Source organism: Elgaria multicarinata, chromosome 4 (genome assembly GCF_023053635.1).
Source record: "Elgaria multicarinata webbii isolate HBS135686 ecotype San Diego chromosome 4, rElgMul1.1.pri, whole genome shotgun sequence".
NCBI lineage: Eukaryota > Metazoa > Chordata > Lepidosauria > Squamata > Anguidae > Elgaria > Elgaria multicarinata.
Window position 1 is genome coordinate 61,244,715 of NC_086174.1, and position 25,372 is coordinate 61,270,086.

The 25,372-nt window shown below is 42.6% G+C and overlaps 3 protein-coding genes across 4 annotated transcripts in view; all 3 read right to left on the reverse strand.

The window, feature by feature from the left end:
- Positions 1–1,197, reverse strand: part of NUP133 (nucleoporin 133) — a 41,657-nt gene extending 40,460 nt beyond the window's left edge. Inside the window, exon 1 of the mRNA XM_063124392.1 lies at positions 971–1,197. Coding sequence (XP_062980462.1) covers positions 971–1,140 — 170 coding nt within the window. The 5' untranslated portion in view covers positions 1,141–1,197. The remainder of the gene's footprint in view (positions 1–970) is intronic.
- ACTA1 (actin alpha 1, skeletal muscle) overlaps positions 1–25,372 on the reverse strand; it is a 131,511-nt gene that overhangs the window by 53,684 nt on the left and 52,455 nt on the right. The gene's annotated exons all lie outside the window — the stretch shown is intronic.
- The window catches only part of ABCB10 (ATP binding cassette subfamily B member 10), a 29,053-nt gene continuing 8,390 nt past the window's right edge, over positions 4,710–25,372 (reverse strand). For both annotated transcript variants that reach the window (XM_063124401.1, XM_063124402.1), the window contains exons 6-13: positions 24,303–24,438; positions 19,885–19,980; positions 15,594–15,803; positions 13,535–13,614; positions 12,684–12,864; positions 12,419–12,462; positions 8,695–8,729; positions 4,710–6,915 (exon numbers count right to left, since the gene is read on the reverse strand). In XM_063124401.1, coding sequence (XP_062980471.1) covers positions 6,666–6,915; positions 8,695–8,729; positions 12,419–12,462; positions 12,684–12,864; positions 13,535–13,614; positions 15,594–15,803; positions 19,885–19,980; positions 24,303–24,438 — 1,032 coding nt within the window. In that variant the 3' untranslated portion in view covers positions 4,710–6,665. The remainder of the gene's footprint in view (positions 6,916–8,694; positions 8,730–12,418; positions 12,463–12,683; positions 12,865–13,534; positions 13,615–15,593; positions 15,804–19,884; positions 19,981–24,302; positions 24,439–25,372) is intronic.

The window sequence follows — 25,372 nt, forward strand, 5'->3', positions numbered from 1 at the left end:
CCTTACTATTATGGTCCTGAGGAAAATCGTACTTCTGAAGCTGAGATTTGCATTTGGAGAAACTCCCATAGCATCTTTTGAGAAGCGAATTTTCAGAGGATTGTAGAAGAAAAGCAAATGGGAAACTCCTCTTCCCCATCTACTATGAGCCTAAGCATTACCAACCTCCCTGCCAGTAGCTATTATTTACTTTCTTAAAATGGCATGTAAAATGCAAAGACACATTTAATGTCATGACTTGTTTGGCCCTCAATTGCATTTTTGTGTGCGTGTGAACCACTCAGAGAGCTTTGGTTATGGGACAGTATAGAAATATAATAACTGAATGAATGAATAACGTCTGCTCTGGCACTCACAGTTTCACACAATCAAAACAGCCCACAGTTGGTTGTTTAAGCCATGATGAACTGCGGTTCATACCACTGGCATTTTTAATATTCAACCCTAGATGGAGGGGCACCACTGCATCCAAACGTGGCCACCATGGGTTATGCAAGGGTTAAACAACCCTCAAACAACCAATGATCTGTTGTGAAGTTGTGTGAAAGGTGTTTAATCTCTCATATAGCCCATGCTGTCCAGGTTCGGAAGCACTGACAACTCCTGGTCAGAGGCTGAATATGCAAAACACTGGCTGGCACACCTCACAGCTCACCACGGCATAAACAATCCACAGTGGATCGTTCTGATCTTGCGAACCAGGTCACAGACTGCACATGTATGCCGGGAGAGAGCACGGAAGCAAGAGCCTGCTTATTTCCACCACGGTATGAGTTGTGGGAAGAGCGTTCTTTTTCTCCTCCGCCCACAACTCGGAGGCAAACCACGGCCCGAAATGAGAAGCGGCTGCGTGTACGATCCAGATATGGATCCCCGTTACCTCAGGGAAGGCGGGGGGGAGAAACCTCGCTTAGGCTCCTCCCGCTGGATGGACCGAGCGAGGGAGGGCGAAGCCCAATCAGGCACTCACCGCGCAGACAGAGAACCAAGGTTCCTCCTGGTCGCCGGCGAGAAGAGCGCCGGGGAACTGACTGACGAGGCTGCCGAGGCTTGATTCTTCCTACCTCCCGCCCGGAGGCCTCTGCGGCCTGACCCGCCACCGCCTGGAGTATGAGGCGAGCCGGGGGCTGAAAGAAACATCGCGCGGAACCCAAACTTCCACGCAGCGACGCTAAGAAGACTCACGCGCCGCGGACGCTTCGCTCGCGCGCAGAATGTACATCACGCTCTTTCCGCAGGGAAAAGATTGGCTGAAGAGCCTCTACGCTCTCTTACCTGATTGGCTCAGAAAGGCGGGAAGTTCCGTTGCTTTTACGTAGAAGTGTCACATCTCCGTGGGGGCGGGGCTGGTTGATAAGGTTGGCAAAGGCCAGCGGCAGCTGGTGGCTCCGATTCCAATGGAGATGTGAATCAGTGGGGAAAGGGTTCAGCTTCTCTAGAGTTCTGGTTGGTTCTGAATGAAACCCAGAATGGATTCCAAGCCTCACCGGAATAGGAGCCACCAGCCTCTAAAGGTGGAGATTTCAGACGACCTCAGAACAGCTTTGTTGTTGCTTTTTTGAGGCACAATCCTTTGCATGTTTCGACAGAAAAAAACTCCTATAACCCCCAGCATTACCCAGCCAGGAGATCCTGGGAGTTGTAGGATTTTTCTTTCTTTCTAAATATGGATAGGATTGCGCCTTGAATATATCTGGAGAGGCCACCAGTGAGGGAGGAAGCAGCAGCCAGGCACTTCTCCACCGTGCCTGGGTCCAGCTCCAGCTGAGAGCCCCCTCCCTCCTGCTGTCAACTGTAACTGCTGAACTTTGCAACTAAGATTGTAGTGCCTGAATTTGCTTTCCTTTTCCCCCTCCTCCTCCTCCTCCCTCCCAATCCCCTTTCCTTTTGTGTCATGTCTTTTAGATTGTAAGCCTGTGGGCAGGGACTGTCAAGAAATACTTTTGTAAGCCGCCGTGAGAGCCTTTTTTGGCTGAATGGCGGCATAAAAATCCTTAAATAAAAAATAAATATTTAAAAACACCTGCTATGGCGGGAAACACATCTACTCAAGCCTATGCTCATATTAAGGCAAACTGGGAGTTAATGCTCCTTTTATTCCTACTTATTTGGCTTTTCTTGGACTTTAGCAGGGGCCAAGCATGACTTGTAACACGGGCTCCCTCCCAAATATGTACCATGAACATTGGATTATAGCCAATGTTAGCCCCACTTAGAATAAACCTACAGAAATGAATGGGGCTATTCTTAAGTAGGAATAACATTGGATACAAACCTAAATCTCATAAGAATAAAAACATAAGAGCCACACTAGATCTGACCAAGGGTCCATCTAGTCCACCATTCTGTTTACATAATGGCCAACTAGCTGCCAGTGGGAAATCCACAAGCAGGACATGAGTGCAGCAGCACCCTCCTTCCCAAGTTCCCCAGCAATTGGTGTACATAGGCATAATGCCTCTGCTACTGGAGGTGGCATATAGCCATCAGGACTTGCCATTGATAGCCTTCTCCATGAATTTATCCAACCCCCTTTTAAACCCACCCAAATTGGTGGCCATCACTACATCTTGTATTGAATTCCACAGTTTATGTGCTGTGCGAAGAACTACTTTCTTTTATGTCCTGAATCACCCACCAATCAGCTTCATGGGATGGCCCTGGGTGGTAGTATTATGAGGGGGGGGGAAGTGTTTCTCCACGCCATGCATAATTTTGTACACCTCTATCATGTCTCCCTTTATTGGCCTTTTCCAAGCTGAACAATTGCTGTTCAGAATGTTGCTTGTTCTACTGATTGGCTCCAGCAATCACACAAGATTACTGGAGCCACACAAGAACTGCCCAGAGAGCTTCGGCTATTGGGCGGTATAGATATGCAATAAATAAAAATAAATAATAAATAAGATCTGGATAACAGATACACAGATACAGGAAAGTAGGTTTCCATAAATATTCTCAAGCATGAGCTACAATTTTGACTCAATTTGCTTCTTCATAGTAATGGAGTTGCAGTCTGGGCCTGTTAAATGTGTACTCTTTTCACTCTCATGCTTGAGCCATGGACCTTAGTAAGAAAGCATACTCAGTTTGCGTTAGAAAGCTCCTGTACTATTCCAGTTGGCTTTGATGTCTCAAGCCATATTCCAGTGCTTCCCTTTCATGTTTTACAGTAAATAGGAAGATGCCATTCTGATAGTTAATAATTTTTTATATATATGATAGAGCTGCAAGTCTTTCTCAAAGTTTTGCCATCAGTCCTTTGGGGGTTAGTGAAAAAGGCACTCTGCCCATGCTCAGTGAAACCGATGTTCTAATATCTAAAACTAATAGCATTCTTGGGCTCAACGCAGAGCCTCGAAAGTCTACACTGACTCAGTCCCTTCATACAACATACATACGCACACACATTCACCAACCTCAAATCGCCTTTCCTCTCCTTTTTTGGGAGGGCTATGAAAGTGATTTCTCCCCCCACTCCCCGGCTCTTTTAAACTCGCTTAATACTGCTTTAAGCTTAATGACAAATATGGGCAAAATATTTGGCTAGAGTTTCACCATATCTTACAGTTTCTGCACACTTGTAATGCCTTAGTTAAGTGATGATGATATGAACCTCCATTAATAAAAAGGCAGTTTGCAAACAGAGGAAAGAGGAACTTGGGGGAAATTATTGAGAGAAAAAAGAGGCAGTGAAAAGATTGCAGAACAAGGAAGGCGAGCAAGCCAGGGAAGAACAGCTAAGGAAAAACTAGTGACTTTTAGTCAGAAGTAGATTTAGCCTAGAAGAGCACTCTAGTGGACTGTGCTAATGCAATGTTTTCACCCTCTGCATAGCTGGCGGAGGGTGGGTGGGTGGCAGGCTCAGGGATCAGTTTAAGGGAACTTCCAAATGAAGACTGCTAACAGTCAGAAGGCACTGTGCAACTATTTCAGCTTTTCTTCTTTAACAGATTTTCCACAATATATGAAAGAAGATATGGGAAGGGAGGGAGATGAGTGGAAGATGAGACGGGAGGGAGAGGAGTGGAAGCTGACAATGTCTGGACCCCTCATAAAATTCTGTAAATCAGATGGCACAATAAAAGGCACATTGCAATTTCCATTGACATCGTTTACACTAGCAGAACAGCATTTCTAGACAACTGTTAATGATACAGGAGCCCTGTCCTCCTTCCTATATAGTCACGCTACAACCAAACCTGTGCATTTTAAATTTTCATCACTAGGGTCAGTAGTTGAACTAGGGCTGCCTGCAAGCAAGTAATGGGGACTGTGTAAAAGAAAACATTTAGGGCACAATCCTATGCATGTTTAGAAAGAAAAAAATTGCCTACAACTCCCAGCATGCCCCAGCCATGTTGCAAAATAAAGCCACTCTTGATGTGGCATGAGAATTCAACATACTGAGCCAAACTAAACATTATGGGAGTCATAGTGATGCCACCAAAAATGGCATCCCTATTTTGAGTTCACTCCCAATAACATCTAGTATCATATACCATGTTATGACATCGCATTGCAGGAAGAGTTTCCAGAATACAAGGAAGCAAGTGATGTGGAGCAGGGGTAGAAACACACACTTTTGGCAGCTTCTCTATGACTCACAGAGAGGCTATATATTATATTTAATTTATATATATATATATATATATATATATATATGAATCAAACACATGCTATTAAAAAGCAGGATAAGTAACAACATAGCAGCTGTAATATATGGTTTATTAATACTTTTTAATCATAATACAAAATATTACTGACAACAGGACATTGGAAAATAAATATCAAAGAATGTAGCAAAAATCATTTAAAAAAACCTTTCCTCTTATTTATTTATTTATTACATTTTTATACCGCCCAATAGCTGAAGCTCTCTGGGCGGTTCACAAAAATTAAAAACCATGAAGAGCATAAAAAACCAACAAATTTAAAACACGCATAAATTTAAAACAAATTTAAAACACACACTTATATCAAAGTCAACTAGCTATATTGAAAATGAACTTGTTTAGACTCTGAATTGCTTATTACTTTACTTCACTCTGACTGTTCCCTGCAGATACCACTGAATTATTGATTGTAAAAAATATTTTTTGAAGGACTAAGGGACCATACTCTTGCCTACACAGTTGTAAAATGCTGCATGAAATGAACTTCAAGCAAGTCAATTGAGATTCAAGTCACCCAGCTAGCAGGCTACAAAATACATTGCACTCTAGATATACAGGGCATTTGCAGACACAACAGCTAGGAGCTGGTCTAGTCATTCCAGGTTGTATCCAATTATATCATTCTGTGCAGAATTTCTGGATTTTTTTTTGTGAACCCACAGTTTTTCACATATTTTAAAGGTATTTATTTATTTATTTATTGCATTTCTATACCGCCCAATAGCTGAAGCTCTCGGCGGTTTACAAAAGAAATGAGTAGAAATGAGACAATTCCTATTAAAAAGACAGATAAGCAAAAGTCCCACAACTGAACTTGTGGCAGGAATACAAAGCATGGGGATGACCTTTGACATGGAAAATGGACCTTGTGTTCACTTTTCATTAGCAGAAATTAGGTAAACTGCCGAGCTAATTTCAAAAGATATTCTTGAAAGCTAAGCTGCCCTCTGCCAGGTTTTATGAAATACATATTGTAAATCGCGCTTCCAGAAAAATTAAAATACCCATTTTCTCCAGCAGCCTGCTGTGTCACTTGCCACACTGTTCTGGAGGGTCTTCCAATGCTCTGGAGCAGATTTTCGGAGGGTGAAGATAAATAGATGAAAATAATTTCCATGAATGGGAAGTTCTGCGAATAGATCCCTGGGTCCACCTGAATGGATTCCAGAACTTAGTGTGATTTTATTTTCCTACAATTTCAAATCAGCTGGAAAAATTAGAGCTTTTCTACACAAGGTTGTTAATCCATTTCTACTTTCTGTTTTGTTGCAGAATTGAGACCCTAGCACTACATTTGTTCTTGCATAACCTCTAGGTGGCACTGTGATATACTGAAATAACTCAAATACACAAGAGGAAACCACACTTTCTTTCACTTTTTCTTTTCACATTTTCCCTGTTCTAAAAAAACTTGCTGAAAGTTCTGGTTAGTTTCAGAAGCAAAACTAGAAGGTCACAACATTGTCTAAAGAACCTATAAACAATCCTGAATAGGAAATGACAACCACAAGATAAATGCCTTGTGTACAAATGCACTCAGGCCGTAGCTAGATCTAAGGTTTATCCCAGGATTGTCCTTGGGTCAAACCTGTTCATCTAAGTGCCACACAGGGCATCCAGCGCTCAGGCAGGGACGAACCCAGGATCATCCTGGGATAAACCTTAGGTCTAGCTATGGCCTCAGAGTCTTGACAAAGCTCACGGTTAAAACCATTAACACCCATAACATATCTATTAATCAAAGCAGCAGAAAAAATATTTACAGTCTGAAAATAATCCCATGTTAGATATCTTCACAAGAATAAAATAATTTGAAGCTCTGCATAAAAAGTTTAGCGCAACCAACTTTTGAGATATTTGGAACACACTAGAAAATATATATAACTTTTATTGTACATAAATTGAAACATAATTTAAAATTCTTGGAAATGTGTTAATTTCCATTCATTATACTCTTTCATACCGGGTTTTTTTAAAAAGATTTTTCTTTCAGGATTTTACATTTTCACTGTGCTGGATAAAAGACTGTTTTTTCATTAGTTTGCTGAAAAGTCCATTTGGGTTTGCCAGCAGTGTTTCATGCTTCCCACACTCAATAATTCTGCCTTGATCAAGAACTGCAACAGAATCAGCATTCTGAATAGTGGATAGACGATGAGCAATAATGAGGACAGTTCTCCCTTCCATAAGCCGATCTAACGCTTCTTGGACAAGGAATTCATTTTCAGCGTCCAAAGCACTAATTCATGAACAGAATGAAGAGGAAAAGATTTTATTATCCCTTATAATAAATGTCTGAGGACATTTAGTTTATTACATACTCTAATTTTCTAACCACTTGGCTTTCTTTTCAATTAGGCCTTAGCTAGACCTAAGGTTTATCCCAGGATCGTCCCGGGGTCATCCCTGTTCATGTAAATGACAAACGGGATCCCGGGAGCAGGCAGGGACGACCCCAGGATGATCCTGGGATAAACCTTAAGTCTAACTAAGGCCTTAAAGTCTCTCATAAATGACAATATTTTCAGGGTACTGAACAAAAGTCAAGATTTGTTGTGTATGTTTTTTTAGATGATCCCTTTATTTTGGGGTGGTGAAGTCTTAACACAACTGGGGCAGTATCCAATACTGCTGCTGCACTCCCACTCTTTCTGTTGCACCAGTGGGACCGGGACAGGTCAGCAGAGTTTACTCAAGCTTCACTGACCTGGCCTGTTCTGGAAATGAGTGTTTCCACTCATTTCTGGTTGCTTTTTAACATGCTAACTCCTTGTTGTGCTAGTGATGGGTCCTCCTGGCACATGGACAGACTTGGATCCTGCCCTTGGCCTTCAATACAGAAGAGCTTGTCATCTGGGCCCCCATGTAACCCTGCGTATAAGGCAGGGTGGTGGCACTATAAAAGCCTTATAGTGGGCTTGAGATCTGAGCTCTATTGAGCTTTATCACACCAGCATTATACTGTGCAATCACTGTGAATTGCGTGCGAAGGACTCCAAAGTTTTCCAGTTTATAATCTGCTTTTATTGTGAAGTACTCCCATGCATCCTGCGTTAATTGTGCTTCAAAGGCAAAAGCCTCGCCATATTTTGCTACTAGTTTCCAAGCGTATCATTCGTTGTTTTCCGATTGGCCACTGGGGCGCAGGAGCAGGATTTGAAGAAAAAATAAACAAATGCTTTCATCTGTGTAAGCTTTAAAGATAAAGACATCAAAATTGGCACAGTAATAGATATTAAGGAGAGCTTTAAGCATACCAAATTTGAATTGGATTGGGTCATCCATTGATTTTTAATTAATTTTTACATTTCCCCCCTTAAACCCATTTCCTGGTATGCAGAGGATCTAGCCGCCCGGTAGCAACAACAGCAACAATGGCGACAGCTTAGCACTGTAGGGGATAATTTGAGGGAAACAGGTACGTGGGATGAAGCTATACAAATTGTTTTTCCTTTCCTGCTTTTCCCCCTATAAGTGGAGCTGTGCTATAGTGGAATATTGCAATCACAAAAGAAGAAATAACACCATTTCCCTCATGCTAATAGCTCATTTTCTCTGTTCTAAAAAAACAAAAAATGGGAAAGTGCGTTGAAAAAACGGAAGTGAAACTGGAAGGTCATGATGGCATCTAAAGAGTTTGCAAAAAAAAGAAATTGCAAGTAAGGATTCATGAGCACACAATAAATGCTGCACGTAGAAAAGCTCTCACTCCCTAACTTGAACAGTGGACACCTGCTACAAAGTTTAAATAAGGTATATCTAACTTCTCTGATACCATTTCATTTTTGAGATACTGAATAAGAATGACAAAGCTTGAAGTCCTCTCAAAGGGAAGTAACACAAAACTAAAAACTGCAATGCACATTTTACACACAGGAAAAGACATTAAATGCTTTTGCACTAGGTCAGTAGTAGAGATGCCAATGATTCCTAGGTGTCTTGAACACCAGTGCTTTCTTCTAAGCAAAAGATTTCCCCACCTAGTTATCCCTTCTGTGTAATTTTTTTTATTACTTACCTTGTTGCTTCATCAAGAAGAAGAATTTTTGGATTCTAAAGGACAAAATGAAATTGATTTTACTTGGACGGTTTTGGGGGTTGAAAACTGCTTTCATACAAAACTTTTAGGGAAAAATGGAAATGCCAATTTATGTACATTGTCAGGAAGAACAGCTACTGACAGACATTGTCAAGAAGAGTTAATGTACATTCGCAATCTCTTAGTTTCTCTGCAAAAGAGGCAGTCGTTTTTCAGCCTCCTTCGTTGGGATGTTGGGAATTTTGGAGAAATTTCTCAGGGTGCAGGGTTTACTGGAAGGAAGTGGCTAAGGTCTTAGCTAGACCTAAGGTTTATCCTGGGATCGTCCCTGCCTGCTCCCGGGGTTATCCTGTGTGTCATTTACATGAACAGGGATGACCCCGGGATCTCGTCCTTGGGTGAAAAGAACATTGATCTAACACCAGGATAAACCTTAGGTCTAGCTAAGGCCTAAGTGGCTTTTCCATTCTCTCCCCACTCCCACCCCCCATTCTGTCCTTGCAAACTCTCTGGCTGCTTGAGCTTCTTGGAAAGCTTTCTAGAGGCCTTAGCCAGGGTTTCTTCCCTTGGGGTTTTTCTAGTGCTATTGCCTGCTGAATGCCTGAAAGCTGAGTGAGGCATTTTTGGGTTTGTGTTGCTATTACAAGTCCTTTTAACAACAGCAATAATAATAAGAACTTCTTGCTCAGCTTTCAAGCTCTTAGCAGGCAGCCACTCTGGAAAACCCCAAGAGAGGAAGTCCTGGCTAAGTCCTCCATAGGCTTTTCAGGAACTCAAGCAACGGAAGAGGCTGCGAGGACACAATGGCTGGAAGATGATAAAAGAAAGAACATGCAGGAACCCCTCAGCTACCTCCTTACACTAAGGTCAGTACTGGAGCCCTGCATCTGGAGAAATTTCTCCAAGGTTCTGCACAAACTGCATTGACAGCTCTGATGACTCCAAGTTCCTCTCCCCATAACTGCTCTCAAAGGGTTCCCCTTTTTCTGCTCTTTCTACCTGTGTCTCTAAGATTGTTAGCAATGGGGTCATGGCTTAGTGGTAGAGCACATGCTTTGCGTGCAGGTTCAATCCCCGCATTTCCATGTGGGGCTGGAAAAGTTCCTTGGAGGGCTGCTGCCAGTCAGTTTCAAAAATACTAGTCCAGACAGACCAAGGGTCTGACTCAGTATAAAACAGCTTCATTTGTCCCTAAATCTACTCTGGAGGGTCCTCCAGCGAGAGACACCCCACCTCTCTCACACACACATACAGTTTGAGTCACAAATTAACAAAATCAAAATCAAGAGCTTTGTTGGCACCAGTGCCAAAGAGCAATGATCCTAAGCATGGAGCCATCAATTGTTGTAAAGAAACAGAACTCTACTTTCTGGCCAATCCCAGTTAGACAATCACAATGCTGAGAGGGATCATGGAGGAGTTTGTTATCTTCTTAAGAAATGCTTGTGCTTCCTTATGGATGTCCATTTCGTACTTGGAGAACGATAGACCTATAACCACCATCCTTCCCACACTAACATTAATTTGTTACTGACTCAGTCAGGACCACTTCCCACAAACATGGCGACAAACATATATTTAAAAGATGTTTAGATGTGGTAGGGATCCCTGACCAAATTACTAGCCCTAGAACGGGTGGGCAACACGCAGTGCCCCGGCCCTCCTGCCCTTCCGTGTGGCCCCTATTGCAGCTGAATTTGTTGGCAATGTGGCGGCAGCAAAAAGGGGTCTATTTAGCTTAAACAAAGCAAGGGGCAGGGGTGTGGCTCCCATTGTGAAGAGGGGGGAATGAGAAAATTGAAAGTTATCCACCCCTGCCCCAGAACATAAACATATCTTTCAAAACAGGTGTCTGTCTCTTTCAGAATGTAATAAAGTGGATGTTCAGAATGTTACAGAGGAATGAAACGGAATTAGAATCGTCTATATAGCTTAACCAATGGAAAATTGTTCTAGCTTCAGTCTCCCCCCACCCCCAACTCTTCTGTTTTTACTCAACAACCCACAATCGGTTCCTTTGTAGGTTGCTGATCGTGATGTCTGAAGCCAGACTGATGGGCTGCTTAGGAGCTAAACAACCTGGTTGTTAATCCATGACTGCTCTTTCTCTGTTTGTCCCCGACGGCCCATGGCTTGTATAACCCATTGGCGGTCATTACATGTAAACTGGCCCCATATGTACTATTGAGGCAGATTCAACAAAAAAAAATTATGTAAAAGAATGAGCCAGGGTAAATACTGTAGCTCTTACTAGGCATTATTAGATATGTTAAGATTTTTCTAGGACAGCCGTAGCCAGCTAGGGGATTCTGGGAATTGTGGGCCAATACATCAGGAAAGCACCAGGTCAGGCAAGGCTGCTCTGTCTAAGGTAGAGTCTCAAAAATAGCAAACCTCCTAACACCCAGTATGAATATATATTTCATCCCATTCGACTATAAAAGGCCGTCCTTCCTCAGAGCATTTTCTTCCTTGTAAAGACTGGAGTTCTTAATTTAACGAGATTAAGAGTGATTGCCAACAAACATGAAGACATTCTACATTTTAATAAAGTAACCTGCAACTTGTAATTAGCGTTACCATGGAGCCAGCTACCTCTCTTAAAGCACTAAATACTACAATATTGACATCCTGATGAAAATTAATATCTTCCCAGCTCAAGAGAAGCTGCTCCTGAAACAGCAGGCTGTTCTAGAAAGACCTGTAGAACAGGTTTCAGTAAGAGCCCGGTTTTTACTTCCTCAAAAGGGATGTAGAAATAAAATTAAGAGAAGACTGTTAGCAGGGCTGGATTAAGGCCAGCTGATGCCCTAAACTCAGCCCAATACTGGTGCCTCCTTGGCCCTTCCATTGCTTACCAGGCAAGACATTAAGGTCTTAGCTAGACCTAAGGTTTATCCTGGGATCGTCCCGGGGTCATCCCTGCCTGCTCCCGAGATATCCTGTGTGTCATTTACATGAACAGGGATGACCCCAGGACGATCCCGGGATAAACCTTAGGTCTAGCTAAGGCCAAAGACTCAATAAGTGCTGAAGGTGAAATAAGATATTAAAAATTCAGTTTTCTTCAAGGCCATCCCCCACACCAGAACACGCAACTATATTAAATATAAACTGTTTTTTATTATATTTATTTAACACTAAATAGCAATAAGCAGTATAAGCCAATTACTTACTTATAACTAGGGCAACAGAAAAAATAAAAATTTTCATCACTGTTTTATGCATTTTTAAAAAATAAAACTGTTTTAAGGGGAAAATGCAAATGCAAAAATTTACTGAAAACGATTTTTAATCACCTTCCAAAAGCTTATGAGACAAAGATTGTCAGAAAGTTATGTCAGATGATGTTGTGGGACACATAGAGCCTAAAGCTGGTTGATTGGGTGTTAATAAAATAAAGCACAAATAATAAAAATTTCCTGCCCTTAGAATATGCCGCTAGGCCATTCCTATGAATCTAGAATTCCTTAAAATTAGATGGCTACAGCTATGGTACCAGTACTCTGTGGTGCCCCCCTTCCCTTGGTGCTCTAAGCATCTGCTTATATTGCTTAAAGGTTAATCCAGGGCTGACTGTTACAATACATCATGACATTGCCATAACTGTAACACATTTCCTATTTTTATTAACTCTCAGCTATGAAAAGCACACATATCCTTCTTCCTTTCTTTAAGAAACAGTTATGAGAAAAAGGCTTACCTTGAGAAGAGCTCGAGCAATTGCAATTCGTTGTTTCTGCCCACCTAATATATATGAAAAATATTTTATGTAAAAATTCAACACAACTTTTCTATTTTCTCTCTCGGAAGCAGACCCTGGGTTAGATCCAGGATCTGCCTTCCATGGACAGAAAGACGCTGCTCACGAATCAAAGCACATAATCAAAGCTCACGAATCAAAGCACATTTAAAGAATCAAAGCACATAAACTATACAAATACATTCTGGAAATTGCAAAGTCTTACCTGAAAGAAGAACACCTTTTTCTCCAACTAAAGTGTGGAATCCTTTCGGGAAATTTCGGATAAAACTAGAAGCATTTGCGATCTCAGCAACTCTCTCAATTTCTTCAGTAGTTACCGTAGAAGGGTCCTCTGCACCATAGGCAATGTTTTCGGCAATAGAGCACGAGAACAGAATCGGTTCCTAATATATAAAAAAGCACACCGAATATGACAATTCAGCTTTTTTACAATACATATATAGATTGCGTTACAAACAAAAGGTATATCATGCAACAAATAAAATGATGAAAAGAAAAACACAATTTTCATAAATATGTACTGATGTGTTACGATAAAGGTGGGCAACCTGTTGCCCTAGGCCTAGTCTCATATGGCCCTCAGCCTAATTTCCAAAGCCCTGTGCCAAGTGATCGGCTCAGACTTCTACAAGGGTGATCTGTCCCTACCCCAAAGCCCCATCAGCAGGGGAGGAAGATGGGGGGAGAAAAAGTGATGGCAAAGAGAGAGAGAAAAGGCATGGGCTCACCCATTTTTAGCTCATGCCCCATCAACTGCTGGCTCCAGGCTCACCCCCACCAGCATGCAGCCCCCGAGAGATTACCCTGGAGGTAAAGTGGCTCTCGACAGAAAAAAGACTGCCCACCCCTGTATTACAAGCATGACTTCCACTTTTAAGTGGTCGTAGTACAAATCAAATGGCTGGTGGCCCCAAAAAAAGCACTCCAATGTTTTCAAAGCTTTGTCCGGTGCTTAGAATGGAACAGTATAGCAAGACATTCCTTTGACATAGGGGTAAAAAGGAATTACAATAAATAAATACTAAAGTGAAGGAACGTTGATTCTCTTCTTACCTGGCTTACTGTTCCGATTTTAGTCCTGAACCACAGTGGGTTGAGCTGACGAACATCAACACCATCGACAGTGATACCTCCTTTAACAAGTTAAGACACTACAGTTAAATAATATTCTAGATACTGGGGAATGGAGAATAGAGAATGCAGGAGAAAGAGCAACAATAGCAGAGGGAGACACTTAAGTATCATAAGGATTGCGACAGTATGTTGTTCCAAGTAGCTTTTTAAAATAGCAGCATCATGAGAAACATTGGGGGCCTTCATAGTTTTTCAATCTCCCAGTGTGAGTGACCTCTACAGAGGCCCCTCACTCTTTAACATAAGAAATGATTCCAGCAAATACTTCCCAGATCCAATCTGTTTAGAGACAGGGCAACCCTCTGGCCTGTGGGCCTAATCCAGCCTGCTGAGACTGCCTGCCTGGCCTACGGTGGCTCAGGCTCCCTACACAGGCCCCTTGCCCTTCCCAAGCCCTTGCCATCCCTACCAAGGGCTTTGTAAAGAAGCAGGGAGATGACATCCCATCTTATCTCTGATCTGTGATGGCAGATAACAAGGGGCTGCTCCCCCCTCCCAACAGATTGGAAGCAACAAGATCTCACCAATTGAAGGTAACGAACAGGTTGGCAAAGTGCCTTTGCTGCACACCAGCCTCTTCTGATGGGAGAAGGTGGTTCCTGGCAAACACCCCAAGATGATCACCCTCTCAACGTACCTGTTGGGGACCAAATGCCACCAGGGGACATGGCCCCATCTCTTCTATGTCAGAGGCATGGCCACTCCCCCTTATGCCATTTGGCCACAGAGAGTTGGGTGGGGGTAATTCACACACACACACCATTCTGGTTGTCCACTCCTGGTTTAGAGGGTTGCAGGAATGTTTATATATAAAGTGTTTGCGAGACAGTATTTCCCATAAGAGGCAACAGAAGCCATCCTCTCAGCTGGAATGTTGCCCCAAAGATTAGCTGTAAAAATACAAGATAAGCCTAACATGTTTCTCTGAAACCATTTTTATAGTGTTCTCCCATCTTCAGGAATGGATATGGGCTTCATCAGTTCTTCTAAGGGTTAGCTAGACCTTAGGATTATCCCAGGCAAATGGAGGGGTCGTCCCTGCCTGCTTCCGGGATCCCCTGTGTGTCATTTGGATGCACAGGGATGATCCCGGGACGATCCCGGGATATAGGCCTGGTCTAGCTATGGCCTAAGATAACATACTGGTGAATTGGTACTGGTAAAATGATCAACGGGCTGGAGCATCTCCAACTATGAGAGAAGGTTACAACAGTTGAGATTGTTTAATTTGGGGGGGAAAGGAGGCTAAAGGGAGACATGATAGAGGCGTACAAAATGATGCAAGGTGTGGAGAAAGTGGATAGGGAGACATTTTTCTCCCTGTCTCATAATACTAGGACGTGGGGTCTTCCCATGAAACTGATTGGTGGGAGATTCAGGACAGATAAAAAGAAGTACTTCTTCACACAATGCATAGTTAAACTATGGAATTCACTACCACACAATGTAGTGATGGACTCCAATTTGGATGGCTTTTAAAGGGGTAAGACAATTTCCTGGAGGAGGAGGATATCAGTGGCTATTAGTCCTAATGGCTATGTGCTACTTCCAGTATCAGAGGCAGCAAGCCTATATACATCATTTGCTGGGGAACATCGGTGGGAGGGTGTTGTTGCACTGTGTCCTGCTTGTGGGTCCCTAGTCAACAGCTGGTTGACCACTGTGTGAACAAAGTCCTGGTCTAGATGGACCCTTGGTCTGATCCAGCATGGCTCTTCTTATGTTCTTATGAATTTTTGCCTTTAATCAGTTGATCCTCCTTTCCAACAACCTAGCACTGCCTTCCAACAGATCCACAAAGGTCTCACACCACCTCACTTGGAAATAATTGTGGAACAGATGGCTAGCCAAGTTACCCCTTCCCTCTCAAGAGGCAAGTTCTGCACAAACAATAGGAACAGGTCAACTTTATAGCTAAACTCAAAGGGCATCTAACAACTGCTCTCTCTCTCTCAAACACACACACACACTTCCTTACCTGAGATTGGATCATAAAGCCTAAGCAAGAGAGACACAACAGTCGATTTGCCAGAGCCACTTGGGCCAACCAATGCCATGACAGAGCCAGCTGGGATGTTAAGGGTAAAGTCTTGAAAAACGAATGCTTCTGGACGTGTTGGATAAGCAAACTGGATATTTCTGAACTCCAAAGCACCTTTGAAAGCATCCTGGTTTAACGCTATTCCCTCTAAATGAAAACCAAAAACCACAAAATTAAAATGGCAACAAAGATGCACCAATACATTTTTGAGTGAGGAATCCAACAGTTCCCCAAGTAAGATACACTTCAGCAGTGCCATCAAAAAGACAAAATAATGGGCACAGGGTTGTTTGCTAAGATTCTTCTTTGTGTTTTATGGCTTTGGGTATTCAGAAATATAGGTCATAAGGCTAGTAGGGTCAGTCTGCTCATACAGCAATACCTGTTGTCAGTACTTTCTGAGAATTAAATACCTTAACACTCCACTGTTATCCTAAACATCTCAAGTGCCTCTGCTGATTATGGCCATACTGGGCTAAAAGGCAAGTATTCCCACTCCCTTCCAAGTTTGGTATCACAGCCAAATTTCTGTGAACTGCCAGAGAGCTTCAGCTATGGGGCAGTATAGAAATATAATAAATGAAATGAAATGAATTAGCAGCCAGGCCAGGCCTCCAATAGTAGCATCAAGAATTGAATAACAGAGATGTGTAACAAAAGGAACATAATTTACAGATAGGGATGTGCGAATCATCCCAACTCAAGCTCATCGAGGTTTTCTGAATCGCACCTTGGACTTTGTTCCAACTTAAGTCGGTACCAGATTGTGAGCTTTTTTAGAAATAAAATTTGCACAAAACCTGGTGTTTTCATGCATGCCCCCCCCACTTGTGTGTATTTTCATGTGGGGATTTTTAAAATGTACACATTTTTCAAGCATTTTTCAAAAGGACTCGTTTATTCCATACGTTTTTTTCAAATGTACACATTTTTCTGTTCCCTGAATTGGATTGCAATGTCAGAATTATACGGACATCAGCCAGACATCATTTGGGTCTATGTTTGGTTCTGGGAGGTTCAATGTAATAAATAAATAAATAAATAAATAAATAAAAATTGGGTCAGTTCTGGTTTTAAAAAACCTGAAATGAATTTGTCATACAGCCCTATATGCAAACAAGAAGGTTGAGTAGAACAGATAAAGGAGGGCTTGATGCAGTGGAGGCTGTTGACTCTGATGTCAGTGGGGAAATGAATCCGCTCCAGGTTTCAGTCAAAACCAATCAGAACTTTAAAAGAGTTCTGACTGAAACCCAGAGCGGATTCAATGCCCCACTGACATTGGAGCCACCAGCCTCCACTGGCTTGAGGGAGTATACAGAGACAGAGGAGTAGTCACCATCCACATCTCTGCCAAGGGCACACAAAGCCTTAAAACCTGCAATTCTGGGAAACGTCAGCTGTATATGGCACTACTGGTTAGAGGACTGAACAACACAGCCTATGACTACCTTTCTGTCAGTGATCCAAAACCTTTAAATGTGCAAAGTGTTTCACAATCTTGACCTTATTTGTCCTCACTTCCCAGCACTCGTTGTCTTCTGCCTTGTAACATACTGCACATGTTGATGGCACAATAACGATTAAAATAAGTAAGCTAACCACAAAATGTGGCCAAAATCTTCCAGCTAGCTGTGTCTATTTAAATTACTTCACAAATCAACAGACTTTCTGTATTCTCAGAAGTGTATCCATTACGATTAGAAGTTACAAACAAACTGAACTTACTCGAAATGTATCCCAGTTATAAAACTAAGGGCTTTGCTAGACCTACCAGATAATCCGGTGGGGAGTCGGGGCGAGGCCACGCTGCAACTAGCGCGTGCCGTCGCCCTTTTCTAGACATAACACGCGACGGGGTAAGGGAAAGCCCCGTCGCGTCCTCCATTTTTTTTAGGACTTAAAGGGCCATGTGCGCAGAAGCGCACCAACGGAAAGGTAAGTCCTTTTAAAAAAAAAAAAAATTAAGGGTTCCCCGCTCCCCCTGCCCCTGATTTCCCCCCGAATGCCTGATGCCCCCCTGCCCGCTCGCCCGTGCTCCCCCCGCTCGCCATGCCCGTCCCCGCTCGCCATGCCCGCCCCCTACCCGCTCGTGCCTGCTCGCCATGCCCACTCCCTGCCCGCTCGCCATGCCCGTCCCCATTCTTCTCCCCCCCGCTTGCCATGCCTGTCTCCGCTCGCCATGCCCACCCCCTGCCCGCTCGCCCGTGCCCGCTCGCCATGCCCGTCCCCGTTCTTCTCCCCCCCCGCTCACCATGCCCTGTCCCCGTCCGCCATGCCCGTCCCCGTTTTTCTTCCCCCCCTTTCTCCTGCTGGGTCCACTCTTTCCTCCGGCCCCCATCTCCCCCCCTGTGATTTCCCCCCCCCCCCGGCCCGATAGGCACAGCGCTCCTATGGAATGCTGTGCCCAGTACGTGGCTTCTCCCGGCTACTCATGAGTAAGTAAGCAGCCGGGAAAAGCCACAGACCCTGCTAGACCTTCCACAGCCCCGGCCTCAGCCCGGGGCTGCAGAAAAGCCGGGCCATAAGCGGATCCGCTTATCCCAGGTCAAGGGAGGACTTAGCCAGGCCTGACCCCAGGATCCCCTGTGCATCATCTGGATGCACAGCAGGGAGACCGGGCCTCACACCGCACTAACTCCTCGTCTAGCAATGGCCTCTGTCTATTAAACTCACACACATAGTCTGAGCACTAAGCTTTCCCACTAATACACCATGAATAAGCCACAATAATGTGATAATACACCATCTTAATCACTGGGCGTGGCTAGCTCACACAGATAATAATTGCCCCTCTTTAGGTGTTCAGGCACACTATTCATGTCGCTCTGCAAAAACATCCTAGGGCGGTAGGATATTTTACAGTGCAATCCTATGCATATTTAGTTAAAATTAGGTCCCCTGTGTTCAATGGGGCTACTTGTTTAAGATTGCAGCCTTAAGTCTTTGTTCTGGCTCTTGTTTTCATTTGTGCATAGTAAAGAGACACACCTATCTCTTGCACCACTTGGTCTTTTGACCTTACTTTGTGGAAACATTTCCTCATCCCATCCTTCTTTCCTCTGTACACATAATATACAAACTTAGCCAATGAGGCTACCAGTTCATACATCTGAAAAAGGGGGCTCTCACCCATGAACCCTTGCATCACAACAAACATTAATCCAAGGTCAGGGTCCCCAACATGGGCCCCGTGGGCTCCAATGTGCTGACAGACATTTGTTGGCACCCACCAGGCTTCTGCCTCTCCTGATTTTAATTTTTTTCTTATTTTTATTTTCTTTAACTTGGAGCTAACATGCTGCAATGAGAAGGACTGCTTTCCAGCACCATCTTTAATTGGGTTCAAAAGAGTAGTTTGGGGTTTTATTGCTCAGACGTCATCTCTGCCTTGAACTTAGATTCTTGGGCACATTAGTTTTCTTTTAATCACAGCAGTTTGCCTTCCAGGAAATGAATGTTTTGTGACTGCCCATGCCTACCATGGCAGCTATTTTATGAATAGGCAATTCCCCCTGCCCATGACAGCCATTTTGTGACAGCAGGCACAACACACTCAAAATTCAGAATGTGTCCACCAACACCAAAATGTTGGGGACCGCTACTCTAAGGTGCCACAAGCCATTTTGTTGGGCTTTGCTAAATCAGACTAACATGGTCACCCCTTTTGAATGTTCATCATACAAATATTTTACTCTGATAAAATATTTCATGGTAAATTTCTGATGAGAAATATTTCTTATTTAAGAAAATATTAACCAAGGGGCAGACTAAACGAGGGAAAGATGTGCGGTTACTTTGGATCTGTGCCGCGTCAGTTAGACAACGCAATCACAGGTCCACAGTCACCACGGGGCTTTGCCGTGATGCTAAGGTATGAAGAAGTTGAGGATTTACCCTGACTTTTTCAAAGGGAGTGACATCAACATGGCATTTCTGCCATGTGTTGTCGCTCCGGGGCAAGTTTTATGAATAGGAAGATTTTATCAATCTTCCACCAGGAAGAGAGCAGGGTCTGGACTCGGGTGGCCGCCCAGAAACCGTGCACACCCTCATCGACATCGGGATTACCTGACGCTGCCCCACGAGAGGGAAAGTGCAGCGTTGAAGAGGGAGGCATCACCAACCCGGTGCTGTGAAGACAGCCCCCAGATCTGACTTAACATTTTTTATGGACATTGTAACAGCTTTAAACAATTGTAAGATGTTTATGAAACAGAAAACATACCATTAAAAGGAAGTCCTGGTTTTCGATCAATAAGTTCCCAGAGGCGTCCTCCTGCACCTAATCCTTTCATTAGCTCAGAATAGAAAGAACTTAAACCTAAACAAGAAAAAGCTATTATTATGAACAGGAACATGTGAGACATGTAGTCTGTCATGAAAGTTGTTGGCATAACCTCCTCTACTGAATGCATGAGCACAACTTGAAAAACAAGTCCTGCACATCTAATATCATAAGATCTGCCAATCCCTTTTTTGAACATCAGATTTCACTGCTATCCTCCCTCATTTCAGCAGGGTAAGTAACACACAGCCCAGAACTATTTTTCTCATTTTTTTTTCTTTTAAGTAAAACTCACGCAAGGAATGGCTGGCAATGCTACTGTGAGAAAGGAGGCTGTCTTACTCGTGACCGTCAGTTTATTTATTTATTTATTACATTTATATATACCGCCCCACAGCCGAAGCTCTCTGGGCGGTTTACAACAGTTAACAGTTTGGGATTTGTTTAGAATTCGTAAGGCTGGATGAGTGCTCCTGATGGAGTGGTATGATGGGCAGCTGTCAATCTGTCAAGAGTGCATACATGTGTATGTATCCGAGAGGTCAGTGCAGTTTTTCCTACCCTGGCATGACCATGTCTTTGCGACCTGTGCTAGACATATACTGAGCAAAAAATGGTCCTTCTCCAGGAGCTCCCACCAAAGGAAGTGAAGTGGGTGGCTACTAAGAACAGGGCCTTTTCTGTTGTGGCACCCTGGTTATGGAGTTCACTTCCCAGGGGAGTTTGCCTGGCACCTAGAATGTGCTCCTTTCAGCTCCAGGTGAAAAACCTTCCTTTCCCAGGCACTTCAGTCTTCCACGTTGTTGTTTTTAAAAAATCTTTTACTATATTTTAAATCTTTGCACTGCAGGTTTTATTTTGGTTTTTATTATTTTATATTGTAGTTTTAAATATTTAAACTTTTACATTGTATCTTATTATGTTGCATTTTATGATTTAAATTGTTGTGAATTGCCCAAAGTGCTTCAGCTATAGAAATCAAATGAATCAATAAATGAATGAATATAAATTGTCTTCTATTGGAGACAAGTTCCATTGCATCCAATTCCTGCATCCACACTAGTTGGTCCGACATGCTTCTCCCACCCCAAAGAGATGTGTTTTACTAAGGAAATGATTAATAATAAAACCCTGACTACCTTTGAGTGATGTGTTCTACTGTCCTTGGTCCATGTTTCAGACTTCAGGTGGGTGAGTCTTAGCAAAACAATAAAAATGAACATTTGAAAATGGTGCCTGTGCACTTGAGAAAGAAACAGAACGTGGAGAAAGGGGTGGGGTGGGGTTGAAGCTCAGAAGCATTTCTTGGGTGGGTAACAAACTTGGTGCAACCAAGAGCAAAACACTTCCTGCTGAAATAATCTGAAAAATTGGCTGCTATCAAAGATTACAGCATGAGAGAGAAAGATACAACTGCTCTGAGATAGCAGATATGCCTCTGCACCAAGCCCTTAACATCGTATCCCCCGTACCCCGATAAGAGCTCTTTTAAAATGACTTTTTAAATTCCAAGAAGAACATGGTGTTGGGCACCAAGTAGTGTGCCTGTCACACTACAGCAGCCTTCCTCAACCTGGAATCCTTCAGATGAGTTAGAACACAACTCCCATCATCTCCAGTCAGTACACATCTCTTGACTGGGGCTGATGGGAATTCTAGTCAGTAACATCAGGAGTGCTGTTTACCATACTCTAAACAGCACTCATCATTACATCACTGTGGGTGGGGTGGGGTGGGGTCTCTCACTTGCGCAAGGGCACCACCATTCTCCCCCAAAGCAGGGGAAATACACTTATCCCGCACCCTAGTCTGGGAAAAGATATTTGGAACTTTTTGCCTCATATCCATTTCCCCACCCCCCTTTATCCTGAAAGCATGCTCCTAGAGAAGATATACAGGAAGAACTAGAATGATTCTAAGGTCCCTGAACTTCTAAAATAGTGACATGGGCGCTAGATTTCAAACGAAAAAGGCACCGTAGGAACAATTGTCATCTCTAACACCAGAGATCATTTGAAAATGAGCTACTTCCCCAAGTTAAAAAAAAACAACGCTACTGGAAGCTCCTTCTAGGAACACACTTCTCTTCACATGTTCCTGCATGCAGTAACAACTGTGCTGTAAGGAGGAGTCAACGTCTGAGTTACAAGATTGGGTTGTTATCTGGAATAATGGTAAAAGAGCAATGCACAGGAGACAGATAAAAAACTGGGAGAGCCCTGAAGGTGCTATTGACAGAGGCATTGCTTCCTGTGATACACACTGCTTTTGTCCTACTGTAATCTCTAGGACACCTTTGCAGGCTTTTTTTTTTTTTTTTAAAAAAAGACACTGAAAAACCGCTTTTTCAGTTATGACCATCTACGAGTGTACCACAGAAACAAAAGAGAAGAAATTCTCAAATGATGCCTATAAGTGTTTTAAATAAACATGAATGAGCTTGTTTACGTATACGTATATACGTAAACCCATAAGAAATGGGAGACCAAAAGTTTATTTTGTTTCCCATTTCCTATGTGTAATATAAATATGTGGAGTTAGACCATGGATAAGATGTTGTCTTATAAGAGATAGGTCTTCTTGTGCTTATGCATTTCAAAAGCTTTTAATGTCTTTAAAAATGGGGTTTAAGTGTTTATATTCTTGTTTATAGACCAGCCCCTGAAGGAAAGAAACCTTTCTGAAATGTGTCACGCTCAAATATAATTAGATACCTTTTGAGAGTTTCTTCTCTCTGTTTTTTTTGTGTTGTGTAATGTGCCTTCCCTCCTTGTTTCCAGTCAATGAGTGTACACAGAACATATGCAAAAATGGCTCTTTCATACCATGTTTGAATTATTTCCACATTAGAATCTATTACTTGCATGTAAAATATTTAGCACCAATGCTCTAGAAAGTTTGGGTCAATCTACTCAACAATGTTAGCATGTTTGGGAATAGCTTGAAACCATTTGGCTTGTCCTGCTTGCAGAAATATAGGCCCAGTTCGCACACAGTGGTAACCCATGGTAACCGTGAGCGAGCCAGTGTGCTAGGTCATATAGCTTGATTGCTCCTGCTTGGCTCCTCCTGCCAGTGGGAGTGGCTAAACAAACCAGGGATTCTCCATCCCTGTTTTCGTTAGCATTACACCCAAAACCAGAACTCAGCCTTGTCTCTCCCCTGACAAGCAAGAGGTTGGAACATGGCATTTTTTCTTGGGTTACAACTCTGGCTAATTGAGGGAGAGGCAAGACAGAGTTCTGGGATTAGATGTAACACTAACCAAGCCAGGGACAGATCATCCCTGGCTTGTTTAGCCACTCGTTCTGGCAGGAGGAACCAAGTGGGAGTGATCAAGCACACTGCTCGTTCATGGTAACCCAAGGGTTTAAAAAACACACCTAGGTTAGTGTTGTATGCAAACCAGATCATAGTGCTTCATTTCCAATTTGGGTTGCCAAGCTTCCAGAAAAGGCTTTTATGGCACCATCACCCTGCCTCATTCACAGAATTTTACGGGGTTTCAGACATCATAATTTTCTTCTTGTAACCCTCCCGTGTTTTCCTACCACTTCTTTTTTCTTACTGTGGAAAATCCATTACATAAAAAAGAAAGCTTTTTAGCTGTTAGTGTTAGGACCCCTCTTAGAATGGGTTATTTTCTAATATGTTAAATCAGTTGTGTGAATGGACTCTTATTTTAAATTTTACGGTAAGGATTAGAAAAACAAATGAAGGCCCTATTTATTTTCCTTTGTCAAGTTCTCATAGATGCACAGTCCTAATTCAGCTGCAGACCCTATGTTTTGGCTCTCATAATGGCCAGGTCCTGGCGTTAAGACTTCCCTTTAGCTGTATCATTGCAGTTGATAGAAGGGTTACCGTGCTATGTTTACTCTTTGTCTTAGATTCCAGTCACATGACATAGACCATTGTTCCTGTGTGTATCCTAAGACAATAATGCTAAAATAGGTAAGCTTATACTTTTATTGAACCTATTTCTGAGGCTTAGGTTTAACATGAGCTTTGGAATTGCCTGCAACTCTGTCAGACGGAACAGAAATATAGCTAGTCTGCAGCCATAGGATAGGACTACACATATTGATATATATATATTTTTAAAAAGATAATATTCTACACCAAGACAAGCTGAATTCTGCAACATATTCATTATCAGATTTGCATATTCTTCTTTGTTTTGCATAATTTATTCTTCCATTTGTACTATTTTCCATTCTCTGTCTACTTTCACTACACTACGCACTATTTTATAAAACACTTTCATGTTGCCTACTTTTGAACTGACATCTTGTCTATCATATTTTAAGTTCTTAATTTTTGTTTTTGTTTTCAAGTGTACATTTTATGATCCATACCTCCAATGCTTATGCCAACCCAGAAGGCATACATTAAGAAAGAAGACAGTTCACCAATAGTCATATGGGCACTGCCCATCAGTAATCCTCCTTTGTACAGAACAGAGAGCACAATCAAATTCCCAGATAGCCCAGTCTGAGAAGGAAGAAAAGGGAGAAAAAATGCTGAAAGAGTAAAATGTCTTTCAATATAATCCTTCAAAGCTGCATCTCCTAAACTACTCTCATATTTGAGAACATTTGTTTGAAAGCCCACACTCTCTGGCCTAAAATTCTTTTAAAAGCATCCTTAGTATTTAGTCTGGCAAAATTTAAGACCAAAGGCACCAATGCTTTCATCCACATTTTTTAAAACAGAGATAGCTCAGCAAGTGCCAAGTAATAACATATGTGGCAGGGGCACCACTGGAGAAAAGCTCATTCAGTACATCATAAATAGGCAACCCAGTGCCCTCCAGACACTTTACACTACAACTCCCATAACCCCTCACCACTGGCCATGCTGGGTGGAACTTGTAGGAGTTGTAGTCGAAAACTTCTAGAAAGCTTATCCTTGGATAACATTAACTCAGTTATTGTTTGGAAGGTATCTTTGGGAACCCAACTGTATCTTCTGTACTTGGCAAACACTTCAGAATGTCTCCAAAGAGAGCCAAATACGTATTAGCTTAGATGCAAAGGTGCTCTTACACAAGTGAAAGGCACTTCCACTGCCTCCAACCCCCCAGGAATAGCTTATTGGTGATGTGGTGGGGCAGGGGAAGGGGCAGGGGCCTAGAGCAAGAAAGGGACATGGGGAAGTCTTCTTTGGGACTTATGATCTAACATATTGCCTTTTTCTACCCACCCTGGGACCAAATTCTTTGTACCATTCTGGAAAACATAGCCCCTATAGATGTCTTAAGAAATATATCATTAGCCTCCAACTATATTAGAAGAGCAAGGAAACTCACAACTGGTACAAAAGATGTTTAAAAGGAAAATACTGCCAGACTCATGCCGTATTTATCCCAATTTTCCATTTAAAGAGCTCCAGCATCTAATCTGCAAATTTGCCCATTAAAGAGAGC